The 18931-nt window shown below is 49.2% G+C and overlaps 6 protein-coding genes and 1 non-coding gene across 7 annotated transcripts; 3 read left to right on the forward strand and 4 right to left on the reverse strand.

Annotated features, from left to right (window-relative positions):
* Positions 1 to 1212: 1212 nt before the first annotated feature.
* Positions 1213 to 3435, reverse strand: GGI43DRAFT_93968 (flavin adenine dinucleotide pyrophosphatase). Its single transcript, XM_083210547.1, has 8 exons — positions 3002 to 3435; positions 2899 to 2907; positions 2770 to 2814; positions 2592 to 2686; positions 2506 to 2523; positions 2138 to 2430; positions 1829 to 2048; positions 1213 to 1760 (listed from the first exon to the last, which is right to left on the reverse strand). Exons 1-8 carry the CDS (start codon positions 3179 to 3181, stop codon positions 1643 to 1645), a joined length of 978 nt encoding a protein of 325 aa, XP_083059359.1. The 5' UTR covers positions 3182 to 3435; the 3' UTR covers positions 1213 to 1642.
* A 163-nt stretch (positions 3436 to 3598) lies between these two features.
* Positions 3599 to 4473, forward strand: GGI43DRAFT_93921 (glia maturation factor). Its single transcript, XM_083210545.1, has 4 exons — positions 3599 to 3704; positions 3776 to 3878; positions 4013 to 4146; positions 4231 to 4473. Exons 1-4 carry the CDS (start codon positions 3702 to 3704, stop codon positions 4414 to 4416), a joined length of 426 nt encoding a protein of 141 aa, XP_083059360.1. The 5' UTR covers positions 3599 to 3701; the 3' UTR covers positions 4417 to 4473.
* GGI43DRAFT_93965 (Fe-S cluster-binding ATPase) lies at positions 4370 to 5918 on the reverse strand. Its single transcript, XM_083210546.1, has 2 exons — positions 5792 to 5918; positions 4370 to 5690 (listed from the first exon to the last, which is right to left on the reverse strand). Exon 2 carries the CDS (start codon positions 5557 to 5559, stop codon positions 4531 to 4533), a length of 1029 nt encoding a protein of 342 aa, XP_083059361.1. The 5' UTR covers positions 5560 to 5690; positions 5792 to 5918; the 3' UTR covers positions 4370 to 4530.
* A 682-nt stretch (positions 5919 to 6600) lies between these two features.
* GGI43DRAFT_t147 lies at positions 6601 to 6672 on the reverse strand. The gene has a single exon. It is a non-coding gene; the product is annotated as a tRNA-Gln (tRNA).
* A 106-nt stretch (positions 6673 to 6778) lies between these two features.
* GGI43DRAFT_409074 (deoxyhypusine monooxygenase) lies at positions 6779 to 8635 on the forward strand. Its single transcript, XM_083206447.1, has 3 exons — positions 6779 to 7409; positions 7464 to 8299; positions 8369 to 8635. The coding sequence occupies exons 1-2, from the start codon at positions 6955 to 6957 to the stop codon at positions 7972 to 7974; spliced, it is 966 nt and encodes a 321-aa protein (XP_083059362.1). The 5' UTR covers positions 6779 to 6954; the 3' UTR covers positions 7975 to 8299; positions 8369 to 8635.
* GGI43DRAFT_94020 (DNA-directed RNA polymerase I core subunit RPA12) lies at positions 8010 to 8635 on the reverse strand. Its single transcript, XM_083210548.1, has 2 exons — positions 8369 to 8635; positions 8010 to 8299 (listed from the first exon to the last, which is right to left on the reverse strand). The coding sequence occupies exons 1-2, from the start codon at positions 8481 to 8483 to the stop codon at positions 8046 to 8048; spliced, it is 369 nt and encodes a 122-aa protein (XP_083059363.1). The 5' UTR covers positions 8484 to 8635; the 3' UTR covers positions 8010 to 8045.
* A 323-nt stretch (positions 8636 to 8958) lies between these two features.
* On the forward strand, positions 8959 to 14822 carry GGI43DRAFT_94049 (cohesin-loading factor complex subunit SCC2 domain-containing protein). The gene is made up of 3 exons (XM_083210549.1): positions 8959 to 9199; positions 9266 to 9449; positions 9518 to 14822. Exons 1-3 carry the CDS (start codon positions 9049 to 9051, stop codon positions 14742 to 14744), a joined length of 5562 nt encoding a protein of 1853 aa, XP_083059364.1. The 5' UTR covers positions 8959 to 9048; the 3' UTR covers positions 14745 to 14822.
* The last annotated feature ends 4109 nt before the right edge of the window (positions 14823 to 18931 follow it).

Here is an 18931-nt window from a genome sequence, read left to right on the forward strand (position 1 = left end):
ATCAGTCTGCTTAATTGTGCTGCCTAACACGACTATCAATCCGCAAAATTATCGAATTATGCTCAATGTTTAAAAATCTAGCCGAGTATTACAGGTAGCATTCAGTTGTTTGACTCAGTACAATGGGATGATGACGTCGTATTATGTGTTACTCCATCGTTGGCGATGCCGCCGTCATGTCTAAACGTACATACACGGCCCGTCATGGCCTTTTAAATTCACAGACAAAGTAGAATACGGTTAATGGAATAAAAGAAAACGATGAAGAGTAAAGGAATTGATAATATTATTAATTCAACTGCAGACTTGATCAACCAAAAACCGCAGAAAACGGTATCGACAGCAGACTACGGGGTTTTGATGCCAGCATCCATGTAATGGTAGCTTGTAATTACATGTTTCACCCACTTTGTTTCATTCCTCCCGTCCCCCCTCGTCGAACTTTTTTTTTTTTCTCCTTTGGCTCGATCCCGTACCTGACCCCCAGACAGGGACTATCAGATTCCCGACTGGGCAGTTGGTATTGCTACTAGAAGCTGACGAGATGCTTCTCTGGGCTTCAATAAATGGCTTACACTAGTCGTTTCCTAGCAGGTTCATCACGTTTGCGGTTGCAGTTAAAAATCGAGCCAAGTGGGGTTGTGATTAGCGGTGCTCTTGGAGCTGAGCTTCTTTCACGGAGGATTAGAAAGTATAAACAGCTGGCGTGCAGGGTCTGGAGGGATTATTTGTGGCTAGTAGGTGTTTCTGGAAGCTTTCTTCCGGCAATTGGTCTCGTTTAAATCTTTTTCTTTGACAGCTACGGTAATTCGATGGAAACATGAGAGGGGGGCGAATACGAAAAGGGTGTAAGGTGAATGTAGTAGAGGAGCGGATAGGTAGATGATTTCCCCAAATTTGCGGATTGTACTAGATTGTTGGGTGTGCGATGACATATTATTGACCTTGGCCTGAAACTGAAACTAGCAGCTACTATTTGCTATCTACTACCCCAAGACTTATGATTTTCCAAATAACTAGTTATTAGCCGTATCTTACATAGGTACGCATTGTCTTTTTGGGGCTGATGCTGATCGTGGAGAAGATAGCACGAGCTTAAAACAGCGCCTGGCCAACGAACACTTGGTGCGAGCGAGCTATCCCAAAAAATCCACTAACATTCACGAGGGGGGGAGCAAGACTAGACCCGTGGGCAGCAAATCGCCTCTTGTACTTCGTAAGCAATGTCTTGCATCGTTTTGCGCACAGAGCCAGAGTCTTTTTGCTGGGGGGGGGGGATCCGATCTGCAAGGGTTCTTATGTTATTCCATGTTTACCTGAGGAGAGAGTAGCCCACAGTAGGAACAAAATCCTTGCTTTTCGCCACGGCTGGGTGAGACATTGGATACGGGATCGGGATAGTATGCTTTTTTGCGATATGGTCCGGGCTTGAGGGATGAGAAGCTCGCCTCCGCAAAGCAATAGGGGTCAGATATAGGCTTTGGGGAACTAGTCCAAGAGTGGTAAAAAAGCGAGAAGAAGAAAAAGAATGACATAGAATGACAACGCAGATAGCGCGATTCACCTTTCGTTAGAAAGTGTCATTTATATGTTCAGTAACTGTGTTGATATATAATGTTATCATGTTTAAAATGGTTCTTGTTTACAGCTTCTTCTCTGTCTTGTCGGTAGGCTCGTCAAGCTCATCCTCTTTTGAAACTCGCTTGCCCTGAACGGCCTCCTCTGCCTCAGCCACAAGACTCTCGAGATAGGCTTGGTCCCTATGCAAATAGTGTTAGCCACCTATCCATGTAATGAAGTAGAAGACGAGTTTGTTTGTTATAAATACCTTCCAACCAGTGTAACCGTATTTCGTTTCCTGCCCCATCGTGGGTAGCTTCCTACTTTGACGCCGTGAGGCTCAACTCTAGCCGCCAGCTTGGTGAGGTATTCCGCAACGGAGCTCTCTGGCAGAGGTGTAGATATCATTATACGATGGGTTCCTTTGCCTTCAGGATCGACTAGTCTGGGGAGGACGTGGGGCTTCAGTCCATCTAGTAGTCTCTGGACTACATGTTTGAAATTGCTTGTCAGCCTGAAAACAAGTGGCGGGTATTATCCCATAAAAAGAGTAAGGACTCTCTCCATCATCACTTACAGAGCAGCGGCACTCCGGGAAGGATGTGCACATTCCGGTTAACAACCGCGACGGGAACCCACAGGTCTTCTTGCGGGAATATAAACTGCTCGCTGAGGTCGCGCGACTCGTCTGTTGGGAGCTCGACCATGCGCATCCTCGCCCTGAGAGCCGGGGAGTCGACGTTCCAGTCAAAGTTCGGCTGCTTCGGATTCGGCTTTGAGAGCTTCTTCATCTTCTCAAAGGTCTCCTGGTGGACCTTTAGGGGCAGTCCGAAGGCCTTGGCGATGGATGGGTAGGTGATGTCGTCGTGCCTGAGGTGATGCTGTGAGACTCAAGGACCAGATATAATAAAAAGATGCAGGGTGAGAGGGGAGTAGCATTCTTACGTTGGGCCGATACCTCCGCTAGATAGAGAGTTAGTAATTGTCTATAAAAATATTTCAAGAGTTTTGGTTAAACTTGAAGCTCTCACCTAGTAACAATAAAGTCGTAGCGGTTGCTCATTCGGCTCACGGCCTCCATGATTTCACTCTCATCGTCTTCGATGACCTCGATACGCTTCAGGTTCTGTCGCAGCGCAAAAGGGTGTCAGAATATTCCGGGCATCATCCATCAGGGACGATGGTTGATTTGTCATGGTTAATACTCACGATACCAAGAGAAAAACACCATTTTGCCAGATACGCCGAGTTGGTCTATGAGTTAAAAACAGTCAACTCGTGAGTCCTCTGCTCTCGTCTAGTTTTTGCCTGCAACGTTGCAGAATCCAGAATACTAACATCAACAGTCTGTTGAAAGAGAAACTCATTAGTCTTATTCTCAAATATGTGCAGGTCACGATACATAACAGCACAACGCTCGAGACATTTATTGGAGTCATACCTTTCCACCTAGCACTTCATCGCCAATAATCAGGCATGCTGCCGTCTTAATCGTGCGGTCACCAGTAACTGACATTTTCAAGGCGAAAACAGCTGGGCGAACGAGAGTTTGGGTGGTGAAAGAGGAAGATGCGGCGATGGGTAAGCGATGTCTTGCGGCGTGAGATAGCCGCGCAAACATGGGTGAAGAGATGGTGGAGCCGTGTGATAGTTATGCAGCAAGAGAGCCAGCGCGGATGGCGTAACTCTTGTTTGTTTCTGTTCACAATCGTCTCAATTGGGTGTAGAGGAATGATGAAAATAAAAAATAATATAAAAACACAATTCAAGATTTGGAAAAAGAGTCCGAGCCTCAGGCGCTCTAAATTGAATGACCGGCCCGTAACGGCCCTTTGTACGGGCAAGGCTGGAGCCTGCGATTTGTGTTTATGTGGGGAAGAGTTCCGTCTTACAGCGTCAGTTGCTGTATTTCCGCTGGATGGGCTAACAGCTTAGCAGCTTAGCGGGGCAGCTCTTTGGGGCAGCTCAAGCTAACGAGGGATCAAATGACGAGTTGACGCTGGGCTGGGCTGGGCGTCGAGATACAAGCAAATCCACAACTTCTCTCGCAATCTCGGAATCGGGGGGTCTACGCTGCGGCTGCCTCTTCTCAAAAACATTCTTTCAACTTTGTACTCTCTACAACTGCGGTTTCACACAACATGGTACGATCACTTCGCATCGCAATCTTCCCCCGCCAATATACCCCTCCGCAGCTAACTCGAACGTTCAAAAGGCATCCGAATCCAGACTCTACCAGATCTCCGGCGAGACCAAGGCCCATCTGCTCAAGTTCCGCTTGACGACATCTCGGGCCAGCAAACCTCAGGCAGTTATATGTAAGTGGTGGTGGCAGTCATGAGAGTGGCAGTGGTAGTGGCACGGTTCAGGGCTGTGGGCTCATGCTGTCGTTGATACGTGTATCTGCACCTATATACCTGTGCTCGGATGCTAATGGGTAATCATTGGACAGATCTGATTGATAAAAACACTCACGAGATCCGCCAAGAAGACGACAAGACTGTATATACCTCCCTCGACGAGATAGCCGACGACCTCCCCGAGAGCACCCCTCGATTCATCTTCCTCAGCTATCCCTTGACAATGGTGAGTCGATATTCCCTCCCTTTCCATATATATGCATACGTATAAGATTGCCGTGTCTAACATGTGGGATGATTCGTTACACAGCCCGACGGACGGCTATCCGTGCCTTATACCATGATCTACTACCTTCCCATCAACACTAATAATGCAACAAGGATGCTCTACGCCGGCGCAAAAGAGCTAATACGCAACACGGCCGAAGTGAACAAGGTCATCGATATAGAGTCAGAAGAGGATCTGGAAGATATTCCGAAGCAGTTGATGGGATAGAAGTAATAAAAATAAAGAAATAATATGTTCGCTATGCCAAAGTTGACTAATTGCCCACCCATTTATTCATCCAATTGTTTATTTTCCCATGATGATGCAAATGTTGTTCTGCTTCTACTCGTCCGGCAGCACGGTCTTCTCGTCCAGCCCCAGCTGTCGTCCTACGTTCCTCACCACCTGCTTAAACGCAACGCAAGCCGGGCTATCGGGGAACGAGTCAAAGAAGCTCTCTCCATAGTCGCACGCCATCCGTATTCTCGGATCCAAAGGCACCGATCCCAAGAAGGGAATGTCCATTTCCTCCGCGAGCGCCCTACCGCCACCCGTGCTAGCCTTGAAGATCTGGCTCTCGCCCTTGCAGTTGGGGCACACAAAGGCGCTCATGTTCTCCGCCAAACCCAAGATCTTGATGCCGGCCTTGCGGCAAAAGTCAATCTCCTTGCGCACGTCGAGAAGCGCAACCTCCTGCGGCGTTGTTACCACCACCGCGCCGTCGATACCGCTCTCTTTCAGGAATGAATTCACGCTCAAATGCTCGTCGCTCGTTCCGGGAGGCGTATCCACGAGCAAGAAGTCCAAGTCGCCCCATTCCACGTCCTTCAAAAACTGCTTTATCAACCCGTTCTTCTTCGGGCCTCTCCAGATGATCGCGGCGTCCTTATCTGGAAGCATAAACTGTATCGACATCACCGCCAGGTTCTCCGTCACCCACACCGGCGACATGCCCGTTGCGCTAACGTGAATCGTCTCGTTCTCCACGCCCAGCATCTTTGCCGTGCTCGGTCCCGTAATGTCTGCGTCCATGACGCCCACCGTGCTATCTGGATTCGTAGAGAAGGCATGCGCAAGGAGATTGGTGAATGTGCTCTTTCCCACGCCGCCCTTGCCGCTCAGAACTAGGATCTTGTGCTTGACGTGCTGTAGTCTCTCCGTGATGATGGGAATGTCTGGGTCTGGGCCCTTGGGGGCGGATGCGCAGATGGCTTGGTTGGGACAGCCATCGCACGACGACGCCGTGCCAGCGCGCTCAGATTCTGGGCCTGGGCAGTGTTCTGGCTCGGGGGCGACGAGCTGCGGCTTTTGCTTGAGAGGATTGGCGAGGACGTCGGCGACAGCCTCTGGCTCCTCTAATGATGGAGCCATATTTGCGGCAGCTGTCTGAGCGGAAGACTTGATAGAGTGGTGGCAGTGACTCCTTGCGGATCAAAGGATGCAGTGTTTTCTTCCTTCTTTTTCTGTTTTAACGGCAGATAATTCCGTGCTGCGTATTGAGGCTATTATGCGCTCAGGTATTTGGATGTAGATGTGATGTTAGTCCCAAGCTCGGAATTAGAAGTTGTTCGCAAAAGGCTGAAAGCTTAATAATGCGACTTACATCAGTGGTAGGCTAGACTTGATAATCTAAGCCGAGATCGGGACATGGCTTTGGGGCAGTAGATCGCATACAACATCAATGGAAGAAAGGCGCATGCGGAAAGACAGATTTCGTGCGATAAGAGTACGCATCTCATATCATTATAATTAATATAAAAAGGGATATAAAAGCAAGTATTCATAGGCACTGCATGAAATTTTGGCTCAGGTGAAAATTGTAGGGTAAGCGAGTACCTGGGCTTCGCCGGAAGCAGTTGATTCAACAATTGGGCAGTCGCCCATTTAATAGTATATTAAGAGGATTTTGTACTCATATATATGTCCGGGTCAAATTTAAGATAAAATTGCTCTATGTAGAGTAAGTCATTATGGTTGAAAGCAAAACTTCTAGTAAAGTCGTGGAACAAGTTGACCACCTACTTATCGGCTCGATATTGCAACAGTTTGGAGAAGTGACAATATGATGCTGGTCGCATAATTGTTGCCCGCACAAGCCCAGCAGGACCCTATAACGGCCCAGAAAGAATACAGTCCGACGGTAAAGATCGATATAGGACTGGGGAAAAAAAAGCTAAAGAGGGAAAGACGCAGGTGCGATGGCAGGTGCGAGCACCTGCCGCCTTGAAGTTTGATCAAGGCAGTTAAGCTTTTTAGTATCTATTTTTGGCGTCCATATGCATAGGCAGGTGCGGTATGCTTTTCAGGGTCTTTTCATCTTCAAAGTCTATCTAAACGCCATCAACACCACACGCAGTGATATAATCAAGGCTTCAACCAAGAAGGCCAAAAAAGCGAAAACAGGCAAAAAGAAGGTCTCGGAGGGAGTCGAACCCTCGCTGGCGGAATCAGAATCCGCAGTCATGACCGTTAGACCACGAAACCATGCTAACTTTTAGTTATGCGTTAGACTCGGAGCACCGATTTGATTGGGGGGCTGTATTTTATTTTTGTATATAGAGGCTACTACAGCGCCTTGAGAAAAATTTTCTAGCTTGTGAATCGCACTTCGGGATCTGATAAGAATACTCCGATAAGAGACTCCGAGATGTCACCCCACCACCCCACCTAAATTTTTGATAGAGGCTGCATGCAACTCGGTTTACGAGCGTACAAACCAGTCATTGTTTTCGAGATACCCTCATGTTATAGAAATTGGAATTCATCATGTCTAACGCTACTATCGCAAGCCTCAGGCAGAGCCTCTGCTCTGAGGATACTCCTCTGCCCGTTCGATTTCGTGCGCTATTCTCCCTTAAGCATGTCGCCAAAACCGACCCCGAGTCTACTCTTCCGGCCATCGAAGCCATCGCTGCTGCCTTCGCATCCCCGTCGGCTTTACTGAAACACGAGCTCGCATACTGCCTTGGCCAGACCGGCAACGATGCGGCCATCGCCCCTCTGCGCGATGTCCTGTCAGACGTGAAGGAGGATCCTATGTGCAGACACGAGGCCGCTGAGGCTCTTGGAGCTCTGGGTAATGCTTCTAGCCTGGACATTCTTCGGGAATTCAGAGATCGTGCCGGCGAGGAAGTTGTCGTCAAAGAGACGTGCGAGATTGCGATTGATCGCATTGAATGGGAGAACTCTGAGGCAAGGAAGCAGGAAAAGCTGCGCCAAAGGTAGCTTGGCTGAATTCTTCATTTGTCTTCAATTTCGCTAACAACGTATTCTAGTGACTTTGCTTCAATCGACCCGGCACCACCTATGCCCGAGTCCGAAAAGTCAGTTGAAGAGCTTGAAAGAGTGCTCATGGATCTCAAGCAGCCACTCTTCATGCGATACCGCGCCATGTTTGCCCTCCGCGACCTTGCTTCCCCCCCAGACTGCCCTACTGCCGTTCCCGCCGTCCTAGCCCTCGCCAAGGGATTTGCCGACTCCTCCGCCCTATTCCGCCACGAGATTGCCTTTGTCTTTGGTCAACTTTCGCACCCTGCATCCATCCCTGCCTTGACAGAGGCTCTTAGCAACCTAGAAGAGGCCAGCATGGTGCGCCACGAAGCTGCGGAGGCTCTGGGTGGCCTTGGAGACGAAGAGGGTGTCGAAGACATCTTGAAGCGATTCCTTCAAGATAAGGAGCAGGTTGTTCGGGAGAGTGTCATCGTAGCATTAGATATGGCCGAGTATGAGAGAAGTGGTGAGACGGAATATGCTTTGATTCCTGAGGTGGCCGGCGCCTCAGCATAAAAGAAAGTAAAGAATTTTTCAGTCCATATTACAAGTTGTAGATCGTTCCAAATGCAAAAAATATAGAGCCTTTAATTGTTCTCATGCCAGCTGTATCCGCATTCGCAATTGTAAATGACGGTTGAACCTTCGTCGGCACTTCGCAGTTGTACCGTTGTGTACTTGACTTCTTCTCGGCCGCAATTTGGGCATCGTTCGCGGACGGAGCTCTCGGTGTTGAGAGTATGGCGCTCAACGGCCTGTACGCTGGACTGAAGCTTCTGACGCAAAAATGAAGGGAAATCAGACGGCTTTGACTTGGTCACAATGACCTTTGCGCCGGTATCTAGAACAATCACCTGTTAAAATTTTCTCTCCTCCAAGTACCTTTTGCGAAGTCCTGGTTGGGCCAAACCTTTATTTTCGGCGCTACAGCACTCGCAGCTAAGCACATTCTGCTCGGTTCCCTTTGTCGCCGGCAGCAGGTTTCCGCAGTCGGTGCAGAACACCATAGATCCAATGGCAGCCATTTTTGCTTAAAAATTTTCCTGCCTTGTTTGCCAACGCAGCAACTATGACGAATTCTACGTGTGTAATGGAGGGATCGCGTGGGACCAGCTGTACAAAAATTGGCATGCAAGACAACTGGCAAAAGATCTTGCAGGGTTACCAGGGGGGTTTGATAATCCGGAAAAACTGATAAGGCAAGGTACCGGTTCCGGAAGCGCCTCTCACTGGCCCAGCGCCGGGGCGCACGGGCCATCGGGTTCTTTTCGCCATTGGAGATTGGTCCAGCGAGGCTGTCGATTCCCCAAGCTGCGATGCGCGTGATTCGAGATTCAAAAAACAATACCCAATACGCAGGATTTGGGCACGCATTGCAGACACGCTGGTTTCTGCAAATGCGCAGCTAATTCGGCCAGGTCTTGCATTCGACGCCACCACGCTCCTGTTTCGTCACTGGTTTCCCCTCTTTACCGCCCTTAAAAGTCGCCGTTTCCTCCATGACACGCTGGGGAGCTCCTGCTGCGTCTGTAGCTCCTGTGTCGACGATGCGTCTTTGAAGTCCCGGAGAGCTTCAAGTTTCTGGCAAACATGCAGCCACACAATATGGAGAACCCTGAAAACGGGCTCAGTGCCCACCATAGTGGCCCTGCCGATTCGCAAACCACGATTTCGCGGCCGTTCACGCTACAAGAATCTCTGCCTTACTCTCCCCAGACTTCGACCGTGCCCTTCGTTTCTGGTTCGTTGCCATCCCGTCTTTACTCGATATCTTCTACTTTTTCGCCCGTTACTGATGCTACTTTAGAAATTATCCCAGATCCCAACATCGGATTTGGCTCGCCCGCCCCATCCGTTTCCGACATCTTTCCTCAACACGACTTCAACCGACTGAACAAAGAGGCGCTCGGGCAGCCTCACTTGCCGAGGAATACAAAGCAGGCAGTTGACCTGGTACTGCACGAGATAAAACCTTCGCAGAGGACACACTAGTAAGACAAGATATCTACTTTTTGGTCCTTCATTTCGTCTCTGAATGCCTCTTCTAACGGTCATGCAGCAACTTCAAGACCATCATTACAGGGCAAGCGACCTCTCGACCTGGCAGTCTCTCACATGGGCTATCCCCCATTGCGCGAGCGGTATACGAGAAGGTCGGCGGATATTTCAAAGCCACCAAGCCGAATCTTGCGAGTCCTCGAGCTGCTAGCGTTAACGGCGACAAAAGCCGGATACTTCCAAAAGACGAGGTACTGTCTGGCGTCATTGATGCCCCACCAGCAGCCACAGACAATTACAAGGCACCAAGACAAAACCAGTCGAGGATAGAGGTGCTGATATCCTCAAGAAGAGACTTCGATCCGTCTGCGTATGTGGACCCTACTACATCTTCCTTTCCTGTTCAGGCTTCTCCTGAAGCGCCAAATCGACAATCTCTCTCGACATTGCCTGTGACGCCGGAAGACTCGCTCCGTGCCGGCTCAGCAACTTCAGATGCGAACTATATGAACTCTGCCTCGATTCGGGTAGAACTTCCATCTTTCAATATTAAGAAAGACGAATATTTGGAGGTTGCGGATCTACCATCTGCCCCCGAGGACCTTTCCATCCGCAAGTCAGCACAACATCCAGCAGCTGGTAACCAAGGCCTTGTTAGCAGCGCCAGTCTTGATCAACAACAAAGAGCTGACACTGCCCTCGAAGCACTTGAGCTGCTCATGCGCAGCGTTTTCTCAGCAGTGGGGCGTGCTCTTGGAATGGACTCGGGGTATGACCACATCGTGACACTGACCTCTGAAAACCAAGTCATCATGAACAGCGCAACGCATCAGAAAATACAGAGTGCCGTCCAGAAGGCTATTGCCCTTAAGTGTTTCAATAGAGTTCCCGTGGAGGGTCTTCTTCAAGTTATGAAGCTGAGCGATGCCAGCTTGAAGCTTGCTGATGACTTGGATATTCGTGTTGACGACAGCTGGGATGAAGCTGCTATGGAATCGTGGGTTCAGCAGCTGCCAGAGGTTGAGCTGGGAATGAGGGCTGCACGTACTTGCCTGCGAATCCTATCTGGAGGCCGAGAAGATAGGCAGCTCTACTCAGAGAACGTCATCAATAGATGCGTCACCATTTTCAAAAACGTTACAGAAGACATAATTATTCCTCTTGTGGAGCTGCGGAACTCAGGATCGTCTGCCAACTTATTCAAAATGATTTTGAAGCATAGAAAAGCCGTGTCATCTACTTTTCTTAGCTGCCAAAAGTTGTTTGCTTCGCTTGCGGAGCTGGTTACCAAGGTAGAACTTTCAGAAACGGTTTTCAACACGCTGGAATTCACAGCCTCCAAACTTATCTTCGTTGAAAACGCCTATTTTGAAAAGGATTCGGCAGTCGGAGTGCAACGGTTTGATGGTATGCGCAGCGTTGCTATGGACATGCTCTGCCAAATCTTTATGATCAAGCCCGAACAGCGACAAGGTATCATCGACGATATTCTTACGTCTTTGGAGAAGCTTCCTGTCGGAAAGCAGAGTGCACGACACTTCAAACTTTCAGAGGGCGGAAATATTCAACCCGTGTCCGCGTTGCTCATGCGGTTGGTTCAGGCCAGCTCTGGGATGGTTGAAGAAAATGAAGGTGGCCGCGCGGCAGTACTTCAGGCCATCAATAGTAATGGGGACAAAATGGACGATGGCGAGGAAAGCGAAGGAGAATTAGGAGGTAGGAGGCACAAAAAGAACCAAATGGTACCCTCCATTGCCAGCGATGACCAAGGTGCGCAACAGCATGCTGTTGCAATCCAGGAGCTCGAGGCAGCTGCCGGCCCTCTTAGTGAAGGAGCCAGTCGAAACGCTTCCTATATCGTCAATTTCATTGTGAAACGCGCTATCGGATCAACAAAGTCGGGCGACACGCCGTATCGCAATCTTTTGGACCTCTTTGTTGAGGACTTCACGACATGCCTTGACTCCCCAGATTGGCCATCAGCCGAACTGCTGCTGCGTCTTCTCATGCTTATGATGGTACAACTGTTTGAGGCACCTAAAACTCCTGCCCCCGCGAAGAACATGGCTCTTGAGTTGCTGGGTACCATGAGCGCAGCGATATCTCGCCTCCGGTCACATGTCAAGCGGACTGCCAACACGTTCGAAACCACAGATGTCGATAGCCTCTCGCAATATCTAGCGGCGCTGGCATGTCACGTTCTTGAGCAAAAAAGCTCATTTGAGAGCATTGTTGCCTGGGACGGACCATACCGAGCTACGCTAGAATTTCTGCAGGTTCGTCTGTCAGACGATCCCTATCTGTTTAGTGCTGTTTCGTTTCTCATCACCGACTGGGCCACTCGTCTGAACATGGGATACGATGGGATTCAAGATAATGAAGATGAGAGAGACTGGGAGCTTGGGCGCCTTGCTTATAGGCTACGGATGATGATCCAGGATCGTCGTTGGTTATCTAACGAGTACACTTTCAAAGCCGTGAGCTCGGTTCAAGCGAAGCTCTCTTACTCCATCATTTTGCTACGGTCTCCATTTTTCGAATCATTTAGCAAGATTTTGAACATTCTTCTTGGCTCCATGGCTGGTGACCAAGCAACAGTTCGCAGCAAAAGTTTGAAGAGTATTACTCAAGTCCTCGAAACAGACCCATCTATTTTGGATGGTGACTCCATGGTAATTCAGCTCATTTTGGATTGCTCTAGTGATTCCTCTACGCAGGTGAGAGACTCCGCTCTTGGTCTTATAGGAAGCTGCATCACCCTGAGGCCAGCCTTGGAATCGCCATTGACGCCCAAGATCATTGACCGCTTCCAAGACGCTGGTGTTGGCGTTAGGAAGCGTGCCATGAAACTTGCGCGTGATATTTATCTTCGCAATCACGACAACGCAATTCGAAGCGCCATAGCCAACGGTCTACTTCGACGTGTGCAAGATCCCGATGATACTGTCCGTGAGCTTGCCCGTCAGATGATTGAGGAAGTTTGGTTTGCCCCCTTCTACGGCGACAACAACAGCGCTGCGTTCCAGACCTCTCTCACTGAGCATGTGGCTCTGATTATCCAGACAGTAAAGACAGGAAATGTCACAGAAATTCTTGACAAGGTATTCCAATCTATCCTTCGACCAAAAGATAAATCGTTGGAAGGCCCATTTTCAGTTTGTTCCCACCTCGTGAACAATATGTTTGCGCTGGTCGACAGTGGAGAATCGGAAGAAGGACGCCCAGCAGGCCGTGATGCCCTGCAGGTGCTCACAATCTTTGCCAAGGCAGATCCTAAATTATTCAACCTTGAACAGATCCGGCTCCTGAAACCTCATCTCGCAACTTTTAGTGGTGCCGATGAGTTGGCAGCATTCCGAGCAGTTACCGTTATTTACAAACGGGTGCTTCCTCAGCTGCCCACTGTCAACTCAGAGTTCCTAACCGATATTCGTCTTCAACTCTTGAAGGGCGTCGGAAAGATTTCTTCCCGTGGCGCTCTGGATGACCTCATTGCGTGTACCAAAGTAACTTGTGATTTACTAAATAACTTTGGACCTTTGGCCAACTTGGTCGCGTCAGGTTTATTAGGCATTCAAAAGCTGGGAGCTGGAGCTGCGGTACTGGATAGCAAGAGGATCAATCATCTCTGTGCCTACGCCATCATCGTTGGCAGTGTTGGAAAGCATTGCGACCTAGATCAACAGATGCCAGTGTTCAAGGCTCGGTTCCCCAAGTGGCAGGGAGATTCGGTCCCTCGACTGATTGTGGATGTACTAATTCCATTTGCCTCGCCTTCGCAGCCATTAGAGGCACGCAAGGCATCCCTTGAGGCGATTGGCCTGGTCTGCCAATCTTGGCCGAGAAATTACGTCTTGGCCAAGGTCTATACAGCTTTCCAACAAGTTTTCCAGGAAGAGTCTCCTGTTCTCGAGACTATGATTCTAAAATCTTTCAGAGAATTTCTTTTCACAGAAGAGAGACGGTCTGAGGCTGCTGCCGAGTCCGGTGCGAAAGAGAAGAAGCGAGAGTTGACGGTCATGGGAGGCACCAACTTTGACGATGTCGCTAGCGCTACCACGCAAAGATTTCTCAAAGACATTACGCGAATTGCTCTTGCAAGCCAAGACGAACTTGCATTTTTAGCAATGGAAGTATTGGGCAGCATCAATCGCCAAGGTCTGACGCATCCCAAGGAAACAGGAATCACACTGATGACGCTGGAGACATCTTCGAACCGAAAAATTGCAGAGCTGGCGTTTATGGAACATCGGTCTCTACACGAAAAGCACGAAACAGTGCTCGAAAGAGAATACGTCAAGGCGATACAGTCAGCATACAACTACCAGCGAGATATTGTCAAAGACTCTCACGGAGCGATTCCTGAGGTGTTCCAGCCCAAGCTGCATCTCATGATGGAGGTCTTGAAGATTAGTAAGATGAGGAACAGGCAGCGCTTTTTAGAGAAGCTGTGTAGCCAAGTCAACTTTGACATTGCACAGCTGGACACGAAGCCAGAGATGCCACCGCATCTGGATTTCGCCCGGTTCATCATCGAAAACATGGCCTTCTTCGAGTACCAGACGGTTGGAGAACTTCAAACGGTCGTGAATACGATGGAGAAAATTGTAAGCACGACCGGCGCGGCAGTGGCCCATTTGATTGAGTCCGAAGTATTCGACGTGCGCCTCGACTTGGACCAAACAGAGCAAGACCAAGTTACCGACCAGCTGATGAGCGAGACTGTTGAAGCTCAGGCAAGCGCAGAAGGAGCGCCTCTGATCGGTGTCAAGGTAGACCCAAACCGACTTCGTCAGCTAACGACTGGAGCTATTATCCTTTCTTGCCTCTGGGAAGCTCGCACGCATCTTCGACGACTCTATGGTATGGGGACTAATCGACACGACAGCAAAGCGAAGGCGCTTGCGAAAGACCTGAACAAAATGCCAATGAAGGTACAAGGAGTTCACGGAGAGCGATTCTGGGATGAAGTGACATCACACTTTAACAGTCTCGAGTCGATCAACAAGATGGCTCAGAAATGCAAGGTGTTTGTGGAGCTCATGAATGTCGACAAAGAGCTCAAGGTGCAGGACGACGATGAGGAGATGGCATTGGATGGACCAACCACGCCTCCAAGCGGCGGCGAAGGGGAAGAAGAAGAAGCACCCGAAAGGGGCCGCAAGAGAAAAGGCGCAGGCACTCCTGGAGGCCGCAAGAAACGAGTACGTTCGGGATCGCGCAAACGAGGCCGGCCAGGTAAATCAGGGGCTTCACGCGAAGATGACGAAGATATGGAATGGATTTAGAGCATTTAAAGCAGATTTGATGCTGGGCTAACGGCGACCGATATCAGTCATTTTTCTTCTCTCACTTTATTTGTTGATTTTTTCATCTTCTCTTGTCCTTATTCATTTTACAAGTACCCTAGTGGCATCGCCCTGGGTATTCTTTTTTCATCACATTTACCCTCTTTCTTTTATTACAAAATCATACCGATGGAATGGCATGAGTGGCGTTTGACGCTGGAAAGTGGTTAATATACGATATCGACCCTTGATTGGGCATTGCCTAATCGAACATAGTCGAGACGGAAGAAATTCAAGCATGGGATATACATTTTGCTCATTACTGGACGATGGATGGCGTTTTTTGGGAGGACAAAGGTTGATTTCAGGGCGTTTCATATGATACCTACCTGATCCCAGTAGTTAACTACATATTACGTGTGTTTGTACAATAGTTCTCATTTCGCACTTCAAAGAGATATAATGCCTAGAAGAGACAACGCTACCATGTGTTGCCGTGTGATGGGTTGAAGTTTGCTGGTGTACCAGGTTAATTATTGTGCTACTGCACGTTATTCATGCTGGGCTTTGGCACTGTCGGGAGCTGGCGAGGTGATTCGCAGAACTCTAGGAAGGATTTTCTTCGTCGCAGCCCAAGATGACATGGCAAGCTGCTTCTTAGTGACGGGTGTGGTTAGGTGTACGAGCAGAGGCCAGGTTAAGGTTGACCGCCATCTTGCTAGCTTTACGTCCGTCACTGCGCTTATCGGCAGAATTAGCTCGTTACAACTTGGATCCTATTTGTATAATCGAGACAGTTATAGTATACGGGAATGGCAACATGTCAAATGGGTATCATTGTAGATCTGAGCTATATGAGCTAGCTGCATGGCTGAGAGGAGAGGAAAAGAACTTGTGGCGGAAGACAATTGGGCGGACAAGCGCTAGAAGGCGGGCGTAGTCGATTACCACTGCTGCAGTCTACTCACTACGTACATTTATAGGGCCCCAGCTGTGGAATATAGTATAAGAAATAAGCTTGGTCGCCATGGGGTGAAGCAGCTAAAGTGCTGACGGCGATGCTTTTAGCAACAAGATAGCGTGGATTGCCGTTGCGGATCAGTAGTGCCTGATTTGGCGATTGCCTAGGTTGGTATGTAACTGCGGTTGGGATCAAATGGGTCAATGCGTATTCTACAGAATGCGTATGATTATGCGAATGGCGATGGCGTTGTTATTAATTGTTTTCTTCTGCTTCTTACTATTGATGCACGTTGATGGATTGCTGTGGAATTACGGCGGGCTATGCGAACTATTGAATGATGTAGGTAGTTGAGAGGGCGGTGTTTGCCCACGTAAGTCTGCGTCTACGTAAGTCTGCGCAGCCATTAGAGGCTTTGATCTCACCCAGCCACAGCAAACTCGCTATGGGGGCGTCATACGAGCACAACGGACGGACGACGGACAAAATAGTGTCCGCGCAAACACGCGTTGTATGCGGTGAGAGGAAAAGAGCGCTTTATCCTCGTATTAGAGTAGCCAAGGACGTAGGGTAGCTGCGCAGGTGGTAGCAGCTCGAATGGATGGCTGCAAATCAGCTAGTGCGTTTACGAGAACGAACGAGAGCGATGAACAACAGCGATGCGAGCATGCATGCAGTATGTATGCAGGGCCTCCCTTGTATCGCAAGGTGTGCAGAATCTGACGTCAAGGATGTGTGGAAACTGAACAAGAAGAAACGTGCGGAGAGGACTGGGACGCAGGAGTGCATGATGCAAAACTCACCGCAAGTAAAAAAAGGAAAGGGAAAAGAGAAGAATACTACTTACTATACGCACTATGCTATGCAGTAAGAATCATGCAGTACTAGTTATCATAGGTGGGAGGTTGGAAGAAGCATATGCAGAAACAAGGAAACATGGTCGCGTGTGGCGAAAATCTTGCTTTCCTTGGAAAACGTGCAGCTTGTCGTGGTCATGACGAAAAGGAAACGACGATAGTTACTCGGTTGGGCATAGAGAGGCCAGTTGATTGGCCCTGGGCGATTGTTTCGTTTCTGCTTCTATACATATTTTGCCGCCCGATATGCAGTGGGTTAGGTGTTAGGTGTATATGCTGTACTGTACAGTATATGCGTGTTGGTTGGGTACCGAATAGCCTATAGAAATACGCTATGAGTTGGCGCCTTAAGGTTTGCCAGCCACAGTTTAGCATCACCGTTTCGATTCATGCTTCATGCAGAGCAAAAAGGTAAAAATGGTTTAGAAACAGCCCGCCTGCGCTAGAGTTTGGGAAAAAATTCTATCAGGGGCTGTGGATGGAGACTTTGGACCTAAAGAGCGGACAAGGGGGGAACAAAAGCATAGATTGGGGAAAGATCGGGTCTAGGGGGGGGATGCTAGAACAATGGACTAAGGTGTACGCGAGCGGGTATGGGGTACATGAATGGTACTTTATGGCAATGTGTGCCTTTGTGGCCTGCTGGAAGGGTGGGTTGAAACAGGCGAGCACAGACTGGGGGAATGCGCTTGAAAGGCTATGACAAGGGAGCTTTGAGTCGTGTCTGGTCTGAGAAGGATAGGAAAATATAGTAGTAGTAGTAGTATTAGTAAATAAACAAAAGGCAGAGAAGGCAGAGGCAGAGTAGGAAACAGCCTAATGAGGGAAGCATCTGAGCCTTGGTGCTGGAGCCTGGATGCTGGGGGCTGGCTGTTTAATTACCGATGCTTGTTTGGGCTGATATATGTTTGCGGCAACAACAGGCGGCAAGCAGTTAAATTAAGATCGTTCCATAAAATGTACTATTATCTGATAGATGTGTAAGAGATAGTCTTTCCATGGTTGTTTGTAACACTTCGGGCAGGCACAGACGCATTTCAAGTTGCAGTAGGGATATACGGCTCCTACACGGCTACGACACGGCTACTACCACACTGTTTTGTACATCATTTTGAGACCCGAGACAAACTGGCAGAGACAGCGACGCAGACGTGGAAATCACCGGGTGGTGAATGGAGGCCTCCTTCGAAGCTGCTGTGCGAGCACAGTACAGTGCCTGTAGACGATCAATGTCCCACCAGATCAGCAGACAGTATATGCAAGTGCCGTAGCTGTGCACAAAGAGTGCCGCGTAACTCGTGCGTATCTGAGCATCTGCGCCTGTGGCACATACACATCCATGCCATGTACCTGTGTTGGCAATGTGATGAGGTCAGTCGAAGCACAGCTTGTCACCACAGCCAGACTGCTGCCAGCCAGTAGCACAGCGCTGAGCACGGCCGGCATAACTCGTGCTCCCTGCCAACTGACCACTGTAGCACCACAACGCTGCCAAGAAGCACGGAGTACAGTGCCCTAAAACCGGCAGCACCGTACAGCGCATGAATGTACCCGCTACATCACAGGTACATGCCCGTGCCCCCCTGATGCGAGCCCCCAACAACTGCCGCCAGGCGCTCTTAGATATGATAACCTTGAATTTTAGTTAGGGGACAGCGCACGCCGTCAATGATTTTTGATTGATCTCCTTCAAGCCAAAAACATATTCTGACCTCTCTTCTTTCTCTACACTTCACTTCTTACCCTTCATTACCCCATTCTCACGGATTTACGCTACGTTCTCTCTCGTCATTCACTAAACGCCGCTTACGAGAGAGCGAAAAGGAAATTCCATTCACTTTTTTTTTTTCGACTTTCTCGGCCACATTCTTTTCTCTTTCCCCATCTGTCAGTCTACCCGCTGGCACAGCCTCGCTTTCGCTTCTTTCCGATCCAACGTCAGAGAGTTCAAGCCACACCAGTTTGTCTTGCTGCCTTGGTGATATCAGGAATCATCGAGGAATCGGCCAGTTCAATCTGCCTCACGACTCATTCGAGGACCCAGAGCCAAGAACTCGGGTCGAGCCCATCCTGCGAGCCGCTGCTGTGTAGCCTACACAAGCTGGAAACAAGCTCTTCGAGAAGCCTTGGCCTGCAGATATCGCGGAACCGACTCCATTGCATCACCAAAGGGACTTGAGCGCTGGAGATCTCGATCCGATCTCCAATTGAATCAGCCCAATCCTTTTTCTGTCTGCTGAACAGCGACTATTCTTCACACTCTCTGGACACAAAGTCCTTTCACCGTCACTATTGCGGGTACCAGCCACTGTCCACTCCAAGTACGCGTGTTTTGGTAGTGGCGCCAGGGGTTGCTGGAGATTATTCAC

The sequence above is a fragment of the Trichoderma evansii genome, assembly GCF_050947405.1.
Source record: "Trichoderma evansii strain SZMC 28006 chromosome Unknown GGI43scaffold_14, whole genome shotgun sequence".
Taxonomy (NCBI): domain Eukaryota; kingdom Fungi; phylum Ascomycota; class Sordariomycetes; order Hypocreales; family Hypocreaceae; genus Trichoderma; species Trichoderma evansii.

What these genes read in the sequence shown, in the direction of transcription:
- GGI43DRAFT_94020 (XM_083210548.1), bottom strand. Translation starts at nt 8,483, where the DNA reads ATGGCTGCCATTGGATCTATGGTGTTCTGCACCGACTGCGGAAACCTG. An exon ending in CTGTAGCGCCGAAAATAAAG is followed by an intron (nt 8,300 to 8,368) that starts GTTTGGCCCAAC and finishes TGATTGTTCTAG; the next exon opens with ATACCGGCGCAAAGGTCATT.
- GGI43DRAFT_94049 (XM_083210549.1), top strand. Translation starts at nt 9,049, where the DNA reads ATGCAGCCACACAATATGGAGAACCCTGAAAACGGGCTCAGTGCCCAC. An exon ending in GACCGTGCCCTTCGTTTCTG is followed by an intron (nt 9,200 to 9,265) that starts GTTCGTTGCCAT and finishes ATGCTACTTTAG; the next exon opens with AAATTATCCCAGATCCCAAC. An exon ending in CCTTCGCAGAGGACACACTA is followed by an intron (nt 9,450 to 9,517) that starts GTAAGACAAGAT and finishes ACGGTCATGCAG; the next exon opens with CAACTTCAAGACCATCATTA.
- GGI43DRAFT_93921 (XM_083210545.1), top strand. An exon ending in CAAACCTCAGGCAGTTATAT is followed by an intron (nt 3,879 to 4,012) that starts GTAAGTGGTGGT and finishes ATCATTGGACAG; the next exon opens with ATCTGATTGATAAAAACACT. An exon ending in TCAGCTATCCCTTGACAATG is followed by an intron (nt 4,147 to 4,230) that starts GTGAGTCGATAT and finishes TTCGTTACACAG; the next exon opens with CCCGACGGACGGCTATCCGT.
- GGI43DRAFT_409074 (XM_083206447.1), top strand. Translation starts at nt 6,955, where the DNA reads ATGTCTAACGCTACTATCGCAAGCCTCAGGCAGAGCCTCTGCTCTGAG. An exon ending in CAGGAAAAGCTGCGCCAAAG is followed by an intron (nt 7,410 to 7,463) that starts GTAGCTTGGCTG and finishes AACGTATTCTAG; the next exon opens with TGACTTTGCTTCAATCGACC.
- GGI43DRAFT_93965 (XM_083210546.1), bottom strand. Translation starts at nt 5,559, where the DNA reads ATGGCTCCATCATTAGAGGAGCCAGAGGCTGTCGCCGACGTCCTCGCC.
- GGI43DRAFT_93968 (XM_083210547.1), bottom strand. Translation starts at nt 3,181, where the DNA reads ATGTTTGCGCGGCTATCTCACGCCGCAAGACATCGCTTACCCATCGCC. An exon ending in GGTGTTTTTCTCTTGGTATC is followed by an intron (nt 2,687 to 2,769) that starts GTGAGTATTAAC and finishes GCGCTGCGACAG; the next exon opens with AACCTGAAGCGTATCGAGGT. An exon ending in ACGGTTACACTGGTTGGAAG is followed by an intron (nt 1,761 to 1,828) that starts GTATTTATAACA and finishes CTATTTGCATAG; the next exon opens with GGACCAAGCCTATCTCGAGA.